The sequence below is a fragment of the Magnolia sinica genome, chromosome 8 (assembly GCF_029962835.1).
Source record: "Magnolia sinica isolate HGM2019 chromosome 8, MsV1, whole genome shotgun sequence".
Classification (NCBI taxonomy): domain Eukaryota; kingdom Viridiplantae; phylum Streptophyta; class Magnoliopsida; order Magnoliales; family Magnoliaceae; genus Magnolia; species Magnolia sinica.
Genome location: NC_080580.1, coordinates 24131965 through 24153423, shown reverse-complemented (window position 1 = coordinate 24153423; position 21459 = coordinate 24131965). Strand labels below are relative to the sequence as shown.

The following is a 21459-nucleotide window of genomic DNA, read 5'->3' as shown; positions in this document are numbered from 1 at the left end:
GTTACTTTTCTTTTTTTTTTCTAAAAGCGACCTAATCCTCCATTTTGATAATATATTAATTGTGGCCCAAATGAATTGACCGCCCTCATTTTTAGCCCAAATACATTAATGGTGGGACCCACGTGATGAATGGCTTGAAAATCATGCACATATGCCATAGCCATATTGACTCATGTTCGAAGAAGTCCTCCGACCATTTCATGCAAGCCGAGTAATTCCTCCGGGTTTACTGGGTTTACGTACATAAGTTGTTATACAATACCATAATCTTTGAGATGGTTTGTCCACTAGTGTGAAGAACCAATGCAGATGTCTCCCGGTGCTTTTAATAAATGAGTATTTTATAAATGATTTTCATACGGACTAAAGAAATGAACTTAAAAACAAGACAAATTAAGATCTTTTCTTTTTCTTATATTTTTTAGAATACGTCTAACATGCGTGATTATGGGTATGATTATCACAATCCCTATTCCATAATCAACATGTTCATTCAATCTCCACCGTTGTTTATTAACATGTGGATTCATGGACCATAAATTCCAAGTCCAAAAACTCGATTGAGTGTCTTGACCGATTCAATCTATCTTTCAGGTTGACTCGGCTGGAAATCATGTCATCAGTCGAGTTGACGCTACTGAGTTCTGAGTTGAGTCACTAGCCCAACTTTTAGTTTGGAATTTCACCTCGACCCACCAACTAAACAGATAGTAGCTATCACACATGTTCCAAGTTACCACGTGTGAAAGAGAACGTCTATGCACCAAAGAGTCAAACTCATCTCAACGAGAAAGTCACCCCCCCAATACCAAGACGTCATTGTCCACGTCATCATCCATCTTTTATTCCCCGCCCATAAAACGTCCACCCCAACTCAATTTTATCACTATCTCCTTCCACACTCACACCTTTAGCCATGTATGATTACTCGACCCCTGATCTCCTCCTCGGCCACCCGTTGGATTTGGTCGCTACTCCAACGATCACCATCCTCCCACCTCCACCTCCTGACCAATTCACAACCAATGCATTCGATTCCATCCGTGAGGCCCTCATGACTCTCAAATCTGATGCAAGTGGATACAACAACTACATGTCCCCATCTTCCCTCCCGAGCTACCTTCAACGGCCCGCTGCAATTCAACGGAGCGTAAGCAGCCACGCGCTCCGAAAAGATGTATTCCATCCCCCATTTTCGTCTTGCGATGAATCGATGAGGCGGGTCTTTAGTACTGGTGACTTACAGGTACTGATAATCTTTAATTCACGTCCACCAACCTGGAATCATTCGAATTTTCCTACTTAGTGGACTAATATACTTAGAATGAGACCATTGGTTTTACAATCACCTAAATATTTTATTTAGTTGGTTTTTTTTTTTTTTTTTTGTAATTAAAATCTCTTGAATTTCCAACTTAGTGGACTGAAATACTTTAAAATGAGACAGTTCTGTACTTTACAATACCTAACGAGTTTTATTTGGTTGGTTTTCTTCTTTCTTTTATTTATTTTTTTTTCAATAGCTAGTCAACAATTTCCAACATAACCGAAGATCAGAGAGCCCTCTTGGACATGAGAATTGTAGCCATGAAAGTGTAACAAAAGTCGGCCGCTACAGCCCCGAAGAGCGGAGAGAGAGGATTGAGAGATACAGGAGCAAGAGAAACCAAAGGAACTTCCATAAGAAGATCAAGGTAGTGTTATAGCTTTGATAATAACTTGCATTAATCCCAAAATCAAAGAATGAAAGAGAGAGAGAGCGAGAGAGAGCGAGAGAGAGAGAGAGCGATTTATCAGAATAGCTAATGCTTATGGTTGTTTTGTGTTGTTTCAATCAGTATGCATGTAGGAAGACCTTGGCCGATAGCCGACCACGTGTTAGAGGGCGATTCGCGAGGAATGAAGAGACAGGGGAGAGTTCTCAGAGCCAGTGGGGTCAGCCCAGTGGGGACGACGACGAAGAGGATGATGAAGCTTGGATCAATTTCCTTGATGCTTTCTCCACTAATCTTATTCCTTGAGCTAAAAAAAGAAAGCTTAGAAGAAAGGATCTTAACAATGCATTGTATGCTGTTGTAAGATCTTAGGTTGTTTGCTGCTTTTTTACCAAAGCAAAAGTGTTGGATTTAGTATCTAAGTTTGGAATTTCATGATGATGTAAATAGAAGTTAGCCTTGTTGGGTGGGCCACTTACCTAACAGTTGCAATTATTCTTTTGGGTTGGATTTTTTTTTTTTTAACATTTTTCATTCCTCTGAGTACTCAACTCGGACTCACTCGAGTCGGCTATCTGGTCTACCTTAGACTAAGAGGAGGTCGATAGTCGAGCAGAGTACGGGACTTGATACTTGGGCACTCAGAAATTGTACATATGGCATATATACATTAAGCGGAACTTACTTTTTTTTTTAAGTTACACTGAAAATTCATAATGGTTAAATAACCTAAGGGTTTTTTTTTTTTTTCGTGGACACTTGTTTTTTGAACCAGGACCATTAGATATTTTTTTTCATTTTTAACTGTCCAAAAAAACACCATTAGATAAGTCGATACTGTAGTTTTTGATTCATGGTACATCTAACCAGGGACCGTAAATTTGAAATTTTAAATTGAATTAGTTAATGCCACGTACGCAATTTCTAAGTAATTTCTAAGTGCCTGCGTATCATCCAACAGCCTCTGCCGGAGTATTTATAAAAAAAATTTAAAAAAAAAAAATCTCTCTTTAGTACTGCACGTTGAGATTATTTACTAGCACAGTGCAACTACCAAGGTTAACTCGTAAGATCATCCCATGCATGCCACGTGTCAAGATTATGCGATAGCTAAGCCACTTATCTAGTGGGACCTTCGATGTACATTACTTGGCCCTGATGGACTTATTAGCTATGGAAAATGTGTATGAAAGAAATGGATTATGCGATTCCTCAGCCACTCACCTGGTGGGACCCTTATGCTCATTACTTGGCCCAAAAATCAGGTTATTGGACTTACTAGCTGTGGAAAATATGTGTGAAAGAAATGGAAGGTGAAAAATCAATTGCAGTGGTTCACATTCAATATACACATGGGACCCACCAGAACCACCCTTGTTTTCTGCCAAGGAGATCTAAATGGTGGGGCTCTCCTGATGTGCATCTTGGATCTTACACACGTGTCCTGCACTGGTACGTGAGAATGGTGAGCTACTTGGAAAGTGGACCCGTGCGAATGCACTTGGGATTCCTCCGGAGGCCCTGCCATACATAGGTTGACATTCCCTCTAAAAGGAACTGTCAAAACAGGAAAAGACCTCATGATTGGACAAGTCATGGGAAATCCAATGTGGGGCCCGCCATGTAGAGGTGCAGTCCAAAACTGGAGTTGGCCCACTTTTTCGAGTGAATGGGTGGACAGGGAATTGCATGATTCTCAACCCCATTTATGCATGGTACGCTCGGGTCCACGCCCACGGTTTAGTTATTACACTGATCATCTGATGGGCCCCACCGTCAAAGGACCCTAACCAAAATTCTGCCACATGGATATATCCTAGCCACTGGATCTTTAGCCGTTTGTTCCAGTTGGATGTGGACCGTTCCTGTATTTCCATCCATAACCGCCTATTTGGAGGCCACCGTCAAAAGGTTTGGATTGACCCATGAGGAGATTCTTGGTGCAACGTCTGTCTACCGTGGGACCATCAGATCATCGGTTAAGATTACCCAAAATCAGATTGATTCTACAATTCTTATGTTTTAGTCACTGATTTCCTTGATGCTTGTCCAATTTTGATGGCCACCAGATCAAGCGTTAGGACTATCCATTCAATATGATTTTTAGATGACAATCCATCCACAATTTTCATGGCCTGGATTGACAGTGGCCAGTATGCGTGCATATGGAACGGCCAACCATGCCAGAGTATCAAGCATTTCTCATGTTGAAAAATACCACCAAAAAAAAAAAAGTGAAGAGCAAAAACATCATTTTAATATTATTTTTAAACAAATTCCATATTATTCTATATATTTATAAATAAAATAAAGAAAAAACTCAAATTAGTCAATACAGCTGCCGCTGTGACCTTTCAAATTGACAATGAAGATGCATGGAAAAGATCAGCGGTCCACGTTAACAAGGAAAATATATGGTCTATTAAACCGACATATAGGATCAAAAAATGGGCGGTCTAGATTCACTAATAATGCATCCCACTAAATGGTGGTGAGCCTCACAATGGGACCACGTGTACCGAAATGCTTGCATGCAGGTATTATTATGAATACAACAATGCATGTATTTACTGACACAGTAGACACACGTGTGTATGGAACGAAACGTGCACTCTCTTACATAAAAGCTGAAAAGGTTCCAAGTGCACCCACCCGGTTGATAGATGCACCCCTTTACTCCTTCTGGTAAAAGAGCTTTATCATTGCTTGAGGAATGATCATACCTAGCTCCCAGCAAGCATACCATGCTGCACCATTGTTCTCACCAACGTGTCATGTATGCAAGCTGTGCATAAGGTGTGAACCATCAGAAATGTAGTTAAAAACTTGGAAAGAAACTTGGCTCGACTCACTGAGTTGATTCGAATAGCCGGAGTTTACTCAACCCAACCAAATTTATCAAGGACTACAAGAGACTCGATTTTGTCCTTGAATCGAAACTTGAAAATATTCAAGTTTTCTTTAAATCTTTTCCTTTTTTATTATTATTTTGCTGAAAACATCTGGTGCACATGTTTTAACTATTTTCTTTCTTTTGATTTTTAATTAATTTTCTATCTTGAATTACACTTAATTGTTAATATTCTTTTCCATCCTTTATTTTGTTCTGTAATCCGCTGTAATTCCATAACTGTTTAAATTCGGAACTGCTTGCTAATTTAATTTATAATTCGAATTTGTTTGCTAATTTAATTTGAAAGCCATACATGCTTGTTGATTTGGTCTGATTTGATCATACATAATCTCTTGTTTGATCTATCATTTAATTTGACCTGTTAATTTATCTGGACTGATCTCTAATCTGATTAACCTTATATCTGATCTGATCTGATTTGTCGTTCGATCTGATATAACCTATTAAATTAAATATATTATTACATCTGATATTTTTTATTTGCATAGACAATCAAGTATAAATGATTTTGTTAAATATAATTCATTTGTTGCATATAGAGCCAATAATCTGTACCGTGATCGGATCTATATATACTTTGTATATCATCAAAATTGAGCACAACTATTAGATCTGTTTGTAGTACAAATTATTTATTATTCTTGCAGAACTAATTCGCTGCTGTCTAAATTTTTGTTTCATATCAGTTTGCTTAATTTCTCATTTATTCCAACATTACTTGTGTTGTTCTTTAATCTATTTATATTGTTTATTAGTTGAAACCGTAAAATGGCAACTTCCAAATGGCACTCCTAGTCTTCTTTGATTATAGATCTATTTTGAATATCTAATTTCAAAAGATATGAGAAAAAGATTGAGTTTCTCCTTCATTAAAAAAATTTTAAAATAAAATAAAAAATAAAAATAAAAATAAAAGAACAACAACTCTATACACTCAGAGGAACTTGACTCAATTATGCTAGAACTGATAGAACCTTAACTAATAAATATCCCACTGAAGAGTTGGATCTAAAAAATACGTGATTAGTCATTTTAACCGCTACATGATAGTAGATGGAAAATCTGTCGTAACTCAAAATGAAGAAATCCAACTACTCTTCAATGAAGTATTACAAGAAGATATTAAGGTAGATAAGCAATATCTTGTAGCCTCTATCATTGACAAGCTACCTCCTGCATGGAAGGAATTTCATAAAGACCTTAGACAAAAGATTGATGAACTCACAATGGAAAGGCTGATAGTGGACAATCATATTAAAGAAGAGGCACGACTGCAAGTTCACAAGGAAGACAGTCCCACTAAGGTTCATAATATTGAGACAAAAAAAAAAAACTTTAATATATCATCCCAAACTAATCATAAAACCAAGGCAAACCATGACCTGAAAAATAAAAAAATAAAATAATAATAATAATAAATAAATAAATTTAAGAAATTTAAGGCTAAATCAAGATGCTTTATGTGTGGTATTCCAAGCCATTATGCACAGAATTGAAAAAAAATCATAAAAGGAGGACTCATACTAACGTTGTAGAAGCTGATAAAGCTGACAAGGAGGAATAACTGGTGGTAATGAGCAATGAGACTTGTGTAGTTAAAGTAAATGAATGATGGTGGCTCGACACAGGAATGACAAGGTACATTGGGTCTGACCAAAATTGGTTCAAATCATATGAACAATCTAAGCATCACCAATTTATTCATCTTTCTAGTTCAATAATTGCAAAGGTAGCTGGAAAAGGAACGATGGTTCTAAAGTTTATGTCTGGACGAGAACTGGTTCTAAATGATGTTTTGCATGTCCCAAATCTTAAGAAAAAACTTGTTTCTCATCACCTGCTAAATGAAGCTGGCATTAAGGTTGTAATTGAGTGTAGATGTGTATGTTAATGGGTGATTTTTCACTAAATAGCCCACTAGGCATTCATGTTAGATCGTTTGATGGTTGCATGAGTCGAACAATGTGTGTGTGTGTGTGTGGTGATAAGTATAGAGCTAGAGTTTATTCAGATTTCTGATGTGATAGGATCCCGATATTCAGAAAGTCACAGAGCATACGTCTTTCATAAACCTAGCATATTGTATGCTCAATTGACACGGATAATAACATATGAAGGCCTAGATCTGAAGTTTATCCAAATGCAGTGAAACCCATAGTTAAGACCTCCATACCCGAACCTTGCGGAGGGTTAAGAAGAGAAGGTTAATAGTTTTAGGTATTTGGTTGATACAAGCGATAGCATATGAAGGTCCAAATCTAAAGTCTATCCAGATCTAGTGAAATCCATAGCTAAGAACTTCATATCCGAACCTAGTAGAAGAGTTGAGAACAGAAGGTTAATATTTATATGTATACCATTCATGAACCTCATGCAACGCACTCATGTCCATGTATTGATCAGAGTCGCCAATAGCCAAAATGAAAGCTCAAAAATTCATGGTTAGCTAGAATCCGTGGAATCGCCTAGAGATCAAGAAAACTAAAGAATTCCTACCTCAAATGACTCTTAGATAGATCTACGTCGTTGATTCTGGGTAAGGGCCTTAGTTATAGAAAAGGAATAGGCTAAGCACCATTTTACTGTCTGTGTCATACACGCTCTCTACTTTGCCAGGCTATACTCTTTCAAATGAGGTTTAAAGAACTTCCAATACGATACTATATTAAGATACAAAAGATAAACTAAAAATGAAATAGAAACGATAAAAATAAAAATGAAACTTTCTGAGAGTGGAAAAGAAAATAACACAAGTTTTCGATTACACCTTTAGGCCACGTTTTCGGATACAGAAGATCCTCAAGAGAGACGGCTATAAAACATTCTTTATGTGATGTTAAAGCAGAGCCTACTTTCTCAAGTGTTCAAAGTGGGGGGGGGGGAGAGGTTGGAATATTCATACTGAAAAATGATAAATGGAAAATGCGTATCAAATTTTGGAATAAGAAACAGAAAGTGTTGAGTTTCAAGATAAAATAAGAGCTGAGAGTAAATAAGTGGAAAGAAAACCCAAGCATGAGAAAAACTTAAGCAGTGGGTGGAGAAAATGAGACTTGAAAATCGAAGAAAAGAAGACTTTCCTTTTAGAGGGTTTCTTGAAATCTTAGGGCTTATCCTCTGAATAATTATCTTTGGACTCTAAATCTCTAGAGTTTCCGCTCTCTGGAGTCTCTCACTTTCTTCTGAAAATTTTCCTCTCCTCTTTCTGAAGCCGAGCATCTCTTTTTATAGCCATTTGAGAGGGCGGGTTTGGAGCTTACATAGGTTTGGATGCAAGGTTAGGTTTATGTGAACGATATCATCCCATGAGTCATGGATGGGCATGGATGATGGCATGGGTCATCGCATGGATGATGACATGGATGATGGCATAGTCATTGACGAACATAGCCTTGGGCGTTTGCGTGAATTGTGTCAAAAGGTACATTGTGGGTGTTGGTTGAGTGTTGTGTAACATTGACCTATCAACACAAGGCTAGTCTAGATTGGCAGGAGTCAGAACCCGTCGTAAACAGCTGGGGGCTACCATTTTTATATTGAAACGGTTGTGGCCCAGCCATCTTCATGTAAAGACGGTGACAACCCCACCGTTTTAGTGTGTAAACTGGAGTACACCCAATTTAGTACAAAATTAAGTGTAATTAGTGTAAATGGGGTGCCTGTAGTAGACTAATAATTTTTTTCAAGAATGAAAATTTTGTGAGGAAAACTTATAAAGTAAATGAGATGAACAAATTTTCTATTAATTGTGATAAAACTTCTTTTTCTGCTGCCTACATCATTTGCATTTGTAATGAGGATGTTTGGCATTGCAGGTTGTGTCATATTAATACCAAATATATGAAACGCATGAGTTCTTTAAAACTCATTCCTAAACTAAGTGACATATGTCCATTAGGTAAATGTGTACACTATAATAAGACTAAAATAGCCAGAAACCTTTCCAATCGGTCGAAAGGAATTCTGAACTATTAGGCCTAGTATACTTAGGTATTTGTGACCTAAAAGAAATCTAAACTAGAGGTGGTAAAATGTATTTTATTACTTATATAGATGACCATTGTAGCTTTTGTCACTTATATCTTATTAGATTCAAAGGTGAAGGCCTAAATATATTTGAAGTTTATAAGGCTAAAATAGAAAATTAACTTAGCCATAAGATCAAAATTCTTAGAAGTGATAGGGGAGGTGAGTGCACTTCACAAGCCTTCAATGATTTTTTGTGAATCCTAGGAGCTAATACATCAGTACACTACACCCTATACCCCTCAACAAAATGGAGTTGTTGAGAGAAAAAATAGGACCCTGATAGATCTAGTTATGCTTAGCTTTTTAGGTCTACCTCACAATCAATGGGGTGATGTTATTCTAACCGTTGCATTTGCCCTAAATAGGATTCTAGTTAGTAAATCAAATAAAACTCCATACGAGCTATTGAAAGATAAAATACCTAACCTAAACTACTTTAGGAGTTGAGGATGCCTATCCCATGTTAGATTGGTTTATCATAAAAGACTGAAGTTAGGAAATAGAATTGTTGGCAGTATATTTGTTGGATACGCACTTAATAGTAAGGATCATAGATATTTAACTCCAGACGATCCAACAAATAGAAGACACAATTCCTTAGAAGTTATAAATTTGTGGGGGTGATTCTCTGAACGCAAGACCCAAAGATGTGCCAACATCGCAATCCTTGAGTATGGATAAACTTGATGCCTTTTCTAGAGCCAATAAAATGCCCAAATTCATTAAGGATTTTAGACCCGATTTCTATGTCTATATCACTGAAGGTGATCTAGTATCATATAAGGAGGTTGTGTCTTCTCATGATGCCTCCTCTTGGAATGAGGCTATAGATAATGAGATAAATTCTATTATAACAAATCATACTTGGAACCTAGTGGATTTAGCAAGTGAGTTAAAATCACTTGGGTGTAAATTGATTTTTAGAAAGAAACTAAAACTCAATGGAACTATCAATAAATATAAATTTAAGCTTATAGCGAAATGATATAAACAAAAAAAAAGGAATGGACTTCTTCGACACTTATTCTCTAGTCTCTAGAATTGTGTCAATTAAAGTTCTTATAGCAATCATAACATTAAATAATCTTATTATACATCAGATGGATGTAAAAAAATGATTTCTTGTATAAAGATTGTTCACTCCCCAAGTATAGGGTTGTGATGTAGTAATAAACTCGGTAAGACGGAGGTCGAATCCACAGGGACTGATACCTGTACATTATCTGAAACCAAGTAGAACTAGGACCAGACTAAGATATTATCTAAACCAAATAGAATTTAAGAAATATTTGTGGAATAATTATCTAAAACTTTAAGGAATTCAGAGGAAGGAAACTAGGGTTTCAGAGGATCCACTTGTAGAGATCAGGGAGATCTTATGCCTGCTTCAAAAATCATGGAGTTTCAATTAGACTTCCTTTGATATAGTTTTCAAGAGATGAAAGGTATATGAATTAGAATGGATTCCATCACCAAACCATGCCCAGGAGACAAAGTAAACAACAGAATTAAACTAATTACCAACCAACCAACAATGTATGAAGATCAGGAAGGGTACTGTCATCCTACCATGCCCATGGGACAATGATGAACAATAGGGCTTCCTGACTTCATAAACATAAAAAGGGAAAGGAAATACTCAAAGCCATTGCAAACCCATTGTAATTTCAGTCACAACAGACCATAAAAGACTAAAAAATATTCCCATAAAATTAAATCAAAAATCTCTTCAATCTAATCTAAAAGCACAAGCAACATCTCTCCCATCTCGCTACAAGCTTCACCTCTTAGCCCTAGCTAAGAGGTTTAGCCTAGCATGGATAGGCTATACATCTTAAAAGAATAAATAAGGAAACCAGTAGAAAAAAAAAAACTAACTGTTACTCTCTCTCCATATCCCTGCTTCAGCCCAACTCCCAGCCGTAGATGCCCCTGGCCAGCCCAAGCTTTTCTCCTCTTGTAGGGCGAGGTTGGTGTGCGAAAACTAGGCCTTCCACAGAGTCTTCCACCTTCCATATCTGGCTGGAGAAGAGTCAGTTTAGAGGACTGACTCTCTGTTACGCAGCAGAGCAAAAGACCTCCATTTGAAATGGAATTTTCTGCAACAAAACTTGATCCAAGACGTTCAATCGTCTTGGTTTTAATCAGACCCACCATGGACAGAATTTGGACGGTCCAAATAGAGAATCCGATCCTCCCCCTGATTGCAAAACGGCCCGAAAGTCTCGATTTTCCCGGACTGCGTATACAGAACTTTCGAACGCACTGAAGCTTCCGTTGGCTGACGGTGGGGTCCATGATCGGATTTATCAACGAAATCCACGCCGTCCATCGGATGTTGGAAGAAATTTCGGTCGGAGAGGGCCTGTTTTGGATTGATTCTGACGCGGCCCACTGGATATTCTATTCCGTCGTCCATCATGAGTTTCGGCGGTCGAAATCCGATTAAAACTGTCCTCTGCAATTCCACCACCTAGGCGCTGTTTTCAGGGAGCATGGGCGTCTGATGAACGGTCCAGATCCGACTTTTGGATAGCAGTTGTCACGCCCTAAACCCGAGGACGGACAGCTTTCGTGATGCCACGAATCCGCACTCGACTTCCATACACCAAGTCCCGAGTTCGGCGCACCACAAGGAAGATTTTTGACTAAATTTTTTTTTGTATATACATATAATAATACCTGAATATGAAGATCCATGATCAAAATACCAAGCAACACTCTGCATTATAAATCCCGATGGTTACAAGTACCATGCTTTCCAAGGGTACACGACGTTAACATTGCCAAATCGAAAAATAGATACAATGCATCGAGAAAGCTAAGTCTTCCAAGCTACTCCTGCCCTGAAAAAAATGGGAAATAGGAGGCTTAGACAAAAAGCCTAGTGAGTACACACGTATGTGCAGTGTATCCTACATGCAGGCAAGATAAATATGCTACAGGGAAATCATACCACAGCCATAACCATAGTACATGCATCGTAATCACATCATCATCATCATATTGTCATGCCATAATTATACAATATCGAAAATACTGAAAAGTCCATGAGTCATACAATATTAGAGTACGCAATATAAATCAGCATGTAAATAATGAGTGATAAAGAGCTAAATATCAGATGTCGAGGATGCAATGCAATATACAGTTCCCGATGAGTTCACGAATACCATCAGCCGTATCTAAATACTGAAACATCGTAACCCGAAATGCTAAATGTTACTAATGCAATGCAACATGTGATGCGAATGAAATGACTATGCTGGAGTGAAGTCGGGATGGTAGTACGTAGTATCGCAGACTATGGGGTCTATCACAAAGGACTTCTATCCAAACTAGTCCCATACCTAATTCGGATAGTCGGACTCGATGTGGTAAACTCCCGATCTCGGGTTAGTCGCGCGCCCCAACCGAAATCCCGGCCATTGCGAAGGTACACGTAACAAATAGTTGCGCACCACCGGCCGAGTGGATGGTGAATGAATGAATGAATGAGTATGCAACTCCCGCTCAATAAGTCCACATATCGATCAGTTTATCTCTGGGATCATCAGGGTTTAGTACACTCCAAATGACACTGTCTCTCTCCCAGCACGGTCAAGTGAGCGTAAGAAACCTCACTATCCGCCCGGCCAATAGTCGCCAATACCTATCCGCACGTCGATAGCGGACCCATTTACGAGCTGGTCAAACTCGGCCTAGTAATGCCCCTACCCTCGGCGGGTAAGGCCACACCCCTCCCAACCGACCACGACACGGTGGGAGACGCGCCTCACGGTATTCGGCACTCGGGCGCTCATGTATCCACTCGGTCTCGACGTTGGGCGTCTCCGGCCTCGGAGGTTTAGGGATTTTCACCCAAGGACATCTATGGCGCCGTATGCTAGAACCAAATATTTCCGGTGTCCCATCCGGCCATCCACGATATGTCATGGAGGCTACGGCCTGATGTCACTAGGGCACATAATGCAAGATGCATGAGTCATACAATACGATCATGCATCAATCCTGCGCATACCGTGCATTCATGTGAGATAACCTCCGCCTATCAGGGAGTCTCATAACAATCTGCCCAACGACATATGCAATGGTCAACCACATCCCATAACAAGCATGCAGATGATGCGTATGGGCATGTATAATGATGCTATGTTGTCACATACTCATAATCAGTATCAATAACCGGCATCGACCATCAATCACAACAATGTAGACATTTAACCAACATTGTCCCCCAAGGTATGGCCCACATAAAACCAAACATATAATGGGCCCACAGCCTTACATAAACGCCTAATATACAACACAATGAGCATCACTCAAGGGTCACATGTATGCAAGCCCTGCTCATGGGCCTCAAATACATGACATATGGGCCCTGCACATGAGTCTCGCATACATCAAATAGGTCATGCATCATGGGCCTAATACACATCTCAATGGGCCTTATTACATAGACCTCATATTCATATTAGGCCTTAAACATGGGCTGCATATACATCAAATAGGTCTCGACAAACGAAATCGACCTTAATAATCGGATTGACACTCGGAACCGGGCTCGATAGTCGGCCTTGACAATCAGAATCGGCCTCAATAAATCGGCCTATACAATAAGTATCGATGAGAATGGGTCTAACTAGGCTTAAGGAAAGGTCACCATGTGGCGTTTAACCATCATTACCCAAAAATGTGGACATTCAACCAACACTGCTCTCCAAGCAGTGGTCCACATAGAGTTAATTATAAGGTGGGCCCAAATATCCAATAAGTGGTCTTAATTCGTCATCACAGGTGAGCCTTACACATGAAGCACTTGGACCTACACATCATGGCGGTCGATACATTGGGCCGTACCAATGGGCCTCATATACAACAAGTGGGCCGCATCAATGAGTCGTACAATGCACAATAGGTAGGCCCTGCACACGCAGCAGATAGGCCCCACTAGATGGTTAGTGAGGACATAAAATGTATACATCTAGTGGGTCACACATTCCACAGACGGTGTGAATAAAACATACATCGAGGCTAGTCCTCTATGACCTGGACGGTCAGGGTGGAACATATGAGGTGGGCTCTGATCAAAACGAATATGGGCCTAGACAGACTATATGCTACAGGTATGGGCCTATTAATGGGCCCTAGGGAGAGAGTGACAATGCAGACATTAAACCAACATCATCCTTACAATGTGGACATCAAACCATCATTGCTCCCAAGGTATAGTCCACTATAAAATCAACATAAATACCATGGTGGAATCACACTACAATGGGCCTTATGTACGACTTATTGGGCCTTGACCCATGGGCCTCCAGTACATCAAATGGGCCTCATACATGGGTCTCGTATATACTTGTCAAGGTGGGCCTCATTATATGGGCCGCACCAAAAATCATTTCAATAGTTGTAGGCATAACATGTGTATTACTCCACTCATGGCCCACATATGATGATCAGCACTGTCCAAACATATCCATCTAAATCGGCGCCAATCAAACATTGTCTTGCACTATCTCAACACTATGGACGGTGTGGATACAAAATACGAACATCTAGGCGGGCTGCACAAGTGGACGGTATGGATGGAGGACACATAGCATGGTGGGCCTATACAGTGTAGGTGGGCCCAACACATGCAGCAAGCAGGCCCTGTGCCATCAAGACGAGCAGACAGTGCGGATATAAAATACATACATCGGGGGAAAGTCCCACCATCCAGCGGGCTAAATGGTGTGGATATACAATACATTTATCATAGCGAAATCACACATTGAAATGGGCCTTATATACATCATATTGGGCCTCGACCCGTGGGCCCTAAATACATCTAATGAGCCACATCACACGGGTCTCAACTACATAACAAGGTGGGCCTTAACAATGGGCCATAAATATGATAAGTGGGCCACACCACATGGGCCACATGTATATCAAATGAGCCACACTCAAATATAAGTGGTGATAATGATTTCCACTACTAAAATTTCCAAGGCCCGCCATAACATTTATTTCCCATCCAATCAAATCATAAGATCTCAAGGATTTCGAAGGTAGCCGTTCGATCCTCACCGTGCACTATGGTCCACCTGATAAATAAATCTGTCTTATTTTCATCCCAAACCTAAAAATCATTCCCCAAAAAAAATGGTTGGACGGTTGGATGAAACACATGCATCATAGTGGCACCGTCTCTAATGGAGGGTATGGTTTACAATACATACATAAGTGGGTCCCATGTGGGGCTTACCATAATGTTTGTTTCTCATCTAACCCATTGATAAGGTCACTCAGATCTGGGGCTCACATTAATATTCATTTCTCACCCAACCAAGGCCCACTGTAATGTTTATTTTCATCCAATCTGTGCATAAGGCCACTTGGACCTGGGTGGGACTGGGCCCACCGTGCTATTTATTTGCCATCCAACTGTTTATAAGTTCACAGGGACCTTGGGGTAGGGCCTACTGAACCGTTTATTGCCCATATAGCCTGTTGATAGGGTCTGGTCAGGGGCCCACCGCAACATGGTTTATTAATCCAGCCCACCCATTATCCCACTTAGTTGAGGGTTCAGACCAAGTTTCAGCCTAATCCAAATTTCAGGTAAGCCCCACCAAGTGTTCTTATGTGTTTAGGCATGTCTTCACATGACTTTAGATAGTGTGGCCCACCTTAGTTCCGTATACATCTGAGTTTTGGGGCAGCCACCTAGTTTGAGGGGACTCACCCAATGCACGGCGTTGATTTTCGAACGCATAACGGTGGGACCCACAGCTGGGACCGTGAGGCCCTGCTCGTCCTCCACGCGGCAGCGGCGGACGCTGCTGCTGCTGCTTTTATTTTTTTAAAAATTTACTTTTTCGAGGGATTTCCTAGGTGGGACCCTCATCAGTGAAATCCAGCCCACCCATTATATGAGTCTCACTTTTCTGACCGTCCACACCAAGTTTCAGCAACATCCAAAACTCCGGTAGGCCCCACCAAGTGATTTTATATGTTTTTGTGTGTGTTCACATGAATTTAGATGGTGTGGCCCACCTGAGATCCATATAAGGCTGATATTTGGGGTGGACATCTGTTCTGTGGGTACCCATCCAATGCATGGAGTGGATGTTCGAAACGTATCACAGTGGGGCCCACGGCTGGAGCCGTGAGGCTGCCTCGTCCGTCCGTGCGTCAGCCCAGGCGCTGCCTGCGGTCGCCCTGCAGCAGCGTCAGTGCTGCTCCTCTCTTTTTTTTTCTTTTTAAATCTTATTTTCTACGGATCTTCGTAGGTGGGGCCCGCATTGCTCCATTCATTGGATTTCACGGTCTAAGACCGACCAAAAGAGTCCAATATACGGCCTGTTTTTGGAGAATAAAAGAATCTAGGTGGGTTTCAAGGGTGATACTGCTATTTCCTATGGTATGGCCCACCCAAAAGTCAGATTACCCTCAAAGTTTGGCTCAACGCCTAAAATGAACTGGAAAATGGAATGGACGGCTTGGATTGATTACATACATCAGGGTGGGGCCTGCATGAGTGGCACACCACTTCTTCTTCTTTTTTTTTTCTTTTTTTTTTTTATACGTGTAGGTGTGTGTGAGTTTGGCCAGCCCAATGGGCCAATGGTTGGATGACTTGGATGCCATGCAAACATTTTGGTGGGTCCTACTATCAATGGGTCCCACATGAGCTCTATAATAAATTGATTTTTTTTTTTATTATATGTTTTCTCCTATGCATCCACACCATTAATAGCATCATCATCATTATTGCAATTATCTTCACCTTCAATCATACTATCTTCACCATCCACACCATTAATCACATCATCATTAATATCATTTCCACCCTACATAAACACAACAAAAATAAAATAAGAGTGAGTAGGGTGGGTGTACTCACCTTGATGAATTAGATGGATGGTTGAGATGTATGGAAGGGATGAAATTGATGGTTGAGATTGATGAAAGGTATGGGATTGATGGAGTTGATGGCCCACCAAGATCACTCCTCTCTCTCTCTTTCTCTCTCTCTCTCTCTCTTATGAAAAAAAATGGTGAAATGCTAAGGGATGGAAGGATATTTATAAAGAAATGGATAAAATTTGGTTAAGTTAAGCTAATGTGATTAATATTATCTTAGGCTAGGATTATGGTACTTAATTCATGCTTTGTAATTAATAGTGGATTAAAGGAGCATGGGATGGCATGGTGTGGTGATGTCATGCATAGTGTATGGCATGGAGAAAGGTTGACTTTCATGCACATGAGAGAGAAGAGGTATGGGTATGTGACATCACACACATGGGTAGAGATTCTCTCACCCATGTGTGGCATGTACATGTGTGCATGACATGTGTTGTGCACATGTGTGGAATGAAATACATGGTGCCATGCGCACATGATACACTTATTATCCTTCACGGCATATCTCACTAACGGAGTATCATACCGACGCACGGGTGGTACCGCCACGATCGCGGCGATGGGGCGGTTCATATGAGATAGGTTTCAAGGTCTTGAGGTCCCGGTCAGTTGGGTGTGTACTATGAACGGCTAATCTAGGTCTAGCTAAGGATGTCGATTATCGTACATATATGCATAGAAACTAGTACGGAATGGACTGATAAGTCACGACAGTGGCCCACAAGCTTTCTCCGCAGCCTCAGACGCGAAATAGAGCTTCCGCTTCGGAATATCCATTGATTGATGGACCCCACAGTGATGTTTTTGATAAAATCTACCATGTCCACTGAGTTACTGACGAAAAACCAATCAGGAATGGACGATTTTGCAGTGTAGTTGGTGTGGTCCACTAAACTTTGCTCGCTGTCGTCCAACCTGCGATTTATAGTTACGATCTTCCCGTAGCTTGCATGAGGACAAACGGACACCTAGGAGAGGGTTTTCGCCCCCCTATGGACGCAATAGACGGCACTGATCATCCATTTGGATGGTGTGTGGGGCCCACAACTCGAAACCGCGATGCATGGCGTAAAGCGCTGTTGCGTTTTGGTTGGAATTGGAAGGAGTCGGTCAGAAGTCGGATTGACCGACTTCTCGTTCCTGTGCACGGCCAGTGCACTTATGCACTATGCACACGCATACTCCGGTGGGGTCCCTTATGATGTTTTTGAGAGATCCGCTCCGTCTATCCGTTTTGTCAGCTCATTTAAACAGTTGAGACCAAAACTTGAGAATATCCAGATATCAGGTGGGACCCACTTAAGGTTTTAAGGGGCTGATCTAACCGTTGGGCCATTTTCACAGTGGTCCGATAGCTGATTTTTGATTTGTACGGCTTGTTTAAGGTCTTCAGGCCACGTATGGAGTTTTGAACTGATCAGATGGTGGGAACCCTATGATCTTGCATTCTGGACACTTTTCAGGCCACTTGAGCTTCAATTTCTCGATTTTCTTTGATCCTTGGCGTGTAAATCTATCGATCTTGGTCTCCTGGGGTCCATCCCATGCTTTGGTGTCATCAGAGCGTTAAATCCATGCTTTAAGCATCCCGATCCAGTCCCAGCTCGCAATTCCACCTTGCAACACAAACATGATTAAAATGGGTTATTAAACGGTACCATGTTCATAAATCCAGGTAATAACTGGGTCTGATATGCAATATTTGACCCTCAACACAACCCCTAACCAGCATCTTGCTAGTCCCGAGCAAGGTATGCGAAAAATAAATTGAGAATTACAGGACAATTTCTACAAACTCAAGAGATTTATGAAAACAATTCAGATACTCGAATTATAAGATTCATGAATGTTGGCATTACTTTCCCTTAGAATCAAACTCACGGTACTTCATAATCAAGCTCAAATATTAATCCATTAATTAGAACGATTCTAAATATTGAATTTCATGGATGTATAGTCCAATCTTGTCTTATCAACATTAAAATTCACTTCTCTATTTAAGGATATCTTTGGTAACCAATAAGAGAACTTACGACAACCAGAACTTACCTCACACCTTATAGTTTTATTCTTTTAATTTTTGACCTTTTTTTTTTCTTAGAAGTGACACCAAGAAGAGGGATCAAATCCTTACCTATAGGGAGCAAACCTAAAGTAAAGACTGTACACCCAACTCTTTTTCAAATATCATCCATGGGGAATCGAATCCTCACCTATAGGGAGCAAACCTATGGTGAAGACTGTTCGCCCAATCCATTCAATTTTCCAAGTTGGTTCCTTTCATATTTAGTAATTACCAAGTTAATCCTTCAATATCGAACTGAAACCTTAATATGCACGCGAGATGTGTCCTGCGAATTCATGTCTCAATCAATGTTTACAAATTCTAGTAATGGATTAACAATTCAAACTTAGCTGTGAAATTTAATAGATAACTGAATCCAAGAGTCATAAAGTACCAACATTACGCATCTTGAAATTCTAAGTGCCCTAGATGGCCGTCAAAATCACTTCGAATTCATCAGAAAGCCTGAAAAATTAAAAAATTTCACAACTTTTGCTCAAGACCAAGAAACACTGATTAGGAAACCTAATCTCCCACCCCCAACCAAAAATCTACATTGTCCTCAATGTAAAAGAAATAAACATGCAATGCACATGGGACAAAATAAGTAAATGAGAAGTGATAGGAAGATAATACCTGAAAGAATCAAGAGGCTTTCCATAGCTATTTACGTAAAAGGGGGTCAGTACAAGAGAGAAACCAACAAAAGTAAAGACAAAATCCTACCTATACCACTTTCGCAGGTGCTCTCGATTGCATTTAGCATATGCAACAAGCCTTTAAACCCCTAGGTTGCCCCTAGTGGACGAGTTGTAGTCTCGTGAGGGTTTGCAGTAATGTTACCCACAAACATTGAACTAACTAATGATAAAAACGAAATGAAATGAAGAACTGGGTTGCCTCCCAGGAGCGCTAAGTTTACCGTCTTCAGCCAGACAAATAAAGCAACTACCTTAGTCCTATGAAAGCGGGAAACTTACCTATACCTCCATCAGACTAGGAGATCAATCCTGGTAAACAGGATCAGTCAGAGGCATGGACATGTCCTCTGAATCAAATTTCTCGACAAATGGTTTCAATCGATGTCCATTGACTTTAAACTCCTTACCATTGTCGGGATCTCTTATCTCAACGGCCCCATGCGGAAAAACAGTGACAACAATGTAAGGGCCAGTCCAACGAGATCGAAGCTTACCCGGAAAGAGATGTAATCGAGAATTGTACAAAAGGACCTTCTGACCAGGCGTGAATGATTTTCACAAAATGTGTTGGTCATGAAATGCTTTCATCTTGTCCTTGTAAATTCTCGAATTATCGTACGCATCATTCCGGATTTCCTCAAGTTCATTCAATTGAAGTTTGCGTAGCGAGCCAGCGTTGTTCAGATTGAAATTTAAATTTTTGATCGCCCAGTACGCTTTATGTTCCAGCTCCACAGGCAAGTGACAAGCTTTCCCATAGACAAGTCTAAAGGGAGACATTCCAATAGGGGTTTTAAAGGCAGTACGGTATGCCCATAAGGCATCGGTCAATCGGATTGACCAATCCTTACGATCTGGGTTAACCATTTTCTCCAAAATGTGTTTGATCTCCCTATTGGAAATCTCAGCTTGTCCACTTGTCTGTGGATAGTATGGGGTGCTCACTTTATGAGAGATACCGTATTTCTTCATTAAGCTCTCAAATGGTCTATTACAAAAGTATGAGCCCCCATCACTAATGATGGCTCGAGGTGTTCCGAATCGAGAAAGGATGTTTTCTTTTAGGAATTTAATGACCGTGCGATGGTCATTCTTTCGACACGGAATCGCTTCAACCCATTTAGTGACATAATCCACGGCGAGCAAAATATACAGATTCCCAAACGATTGGGGGAATGGTCCCATGAAATCGATGCCCCAGCAATCAAATGCTTCAATGATAAGGATGGGATTCAAAGGCATCATATTTCGACGGGACAATGTTCTCAATTTCTGACAACGCTCACAAGCTTTGCAAAACTCATGAGTGTCCCTAAACATAGTGGGCTAGTAAAAGCCACACTGCAGCATCTTGGCCGTGGTCTTTTTAGCAGAAAAGTGACCACCACAGGCCTGTGAATGACAGAAGGAGATGAGGCTCTGATGCTCATCGTCTGGTACACATCTCCTTAGGATTTGGTCTGGGCAATATTTAAATAAGTAAGGATCATCCCAGAAAAAGTTGCGCACCTCGGTGAAGAATTTCTTCTTATCTTGCGCAGTCCACTGTGTCGGTATGGCACCTGTAGCAAGATAATTAACAATATCGAACCAAGGTAAATGAGAAACTCGGAACAGTTGTTCATCAGGGAACATGTCATTGATATGAGTCGTCTCAAGGGACTCAGAGGTATTAAGGCGAGAAAGGTGATCGGCCACTACATTCTCTACTCCCTTTTTATCTTTAATTTCCAAATCAAATTCTTGGAGTAGAAGGATCCATCGTATCAAACGGGGCCTAGAATCATTCTTAGAGAGAAGATACTTAAGTGCCGCATGATCTGTGTAGATAATGATCTTGGATCCGATCAAGTAGGACCTAAATTTATCCAAGGCGAACACTACAGCTAAGAGTTCCTTTTCCGTAGTCGAGTAGTTCACCTGGGCAGAATTTAAAGTTCTACTTGCGTAATGAATGACGTAGGGCCTCTTATCTTTTCTCTGGCCTAGGACTGCCCCAAGAGCATAATCAGAAGCGTCGCACATAAGCTCAAAAGGAAGGCTCCAGTCGGGTGGCTGCATGATAGGTGCAGTGGTTAACGTGCCCTTAAGCTTGGTGAAAGCTTCCTGGCATTG

The 21459-nt window shown here is 40.5% G+C and overlaps 1 protein-coding gene across 1 annotated transcript; it reads left to right on the top strand.

Annotated features, from left to right (window-relative positions):
• The first annotated feature begins 902 nt into the window (after positions 1 to 902).
• On the top strand, positions 903 to 2236 carry LOC131253909 (two-component response regulator-like APRR5). Its single transcript, XM_058255019.1, has 3 exons — positions 903 to 1246; positions 1524 to 1694; positions 1839 to 2236. The coding sequence occupies exons 1-3, from the start codon at positions 917 to 919 to the stop codon at positions 2019 to 2021; spliced, it is 684 nt and encodes a 227-aa protein (XP_058111002.1). The 5' UTR covers positions 903 to 916; the 3' UTR covers positions 2022 to 2236.
• Positions 2237 to 21459: the final 19223 nt, after the last annotated feature.

Coding starts and splice junctions, on each gene's coding strand:
- LOC131253909 (XM_058255019.1), top strand. CDS start 917: ATGTATGATTACTCGACCCCTGATCTCCTCCTCGGCCACCCGTTGGAT. Junction 1,247..1,523: donor TTAGTACTGGTGACTTACAG/GTACTGATAATC, acceptor TTTTTTCAATAG/CTAGTCAACAATTTCCAACA. Junction 1,695..1,838: donor ACTTCCATAAGAAGATCAAG/GTAGTGTTATAG, acceptor TGTTTCAATCAG/TATGCATGTAGGAAGACCTT.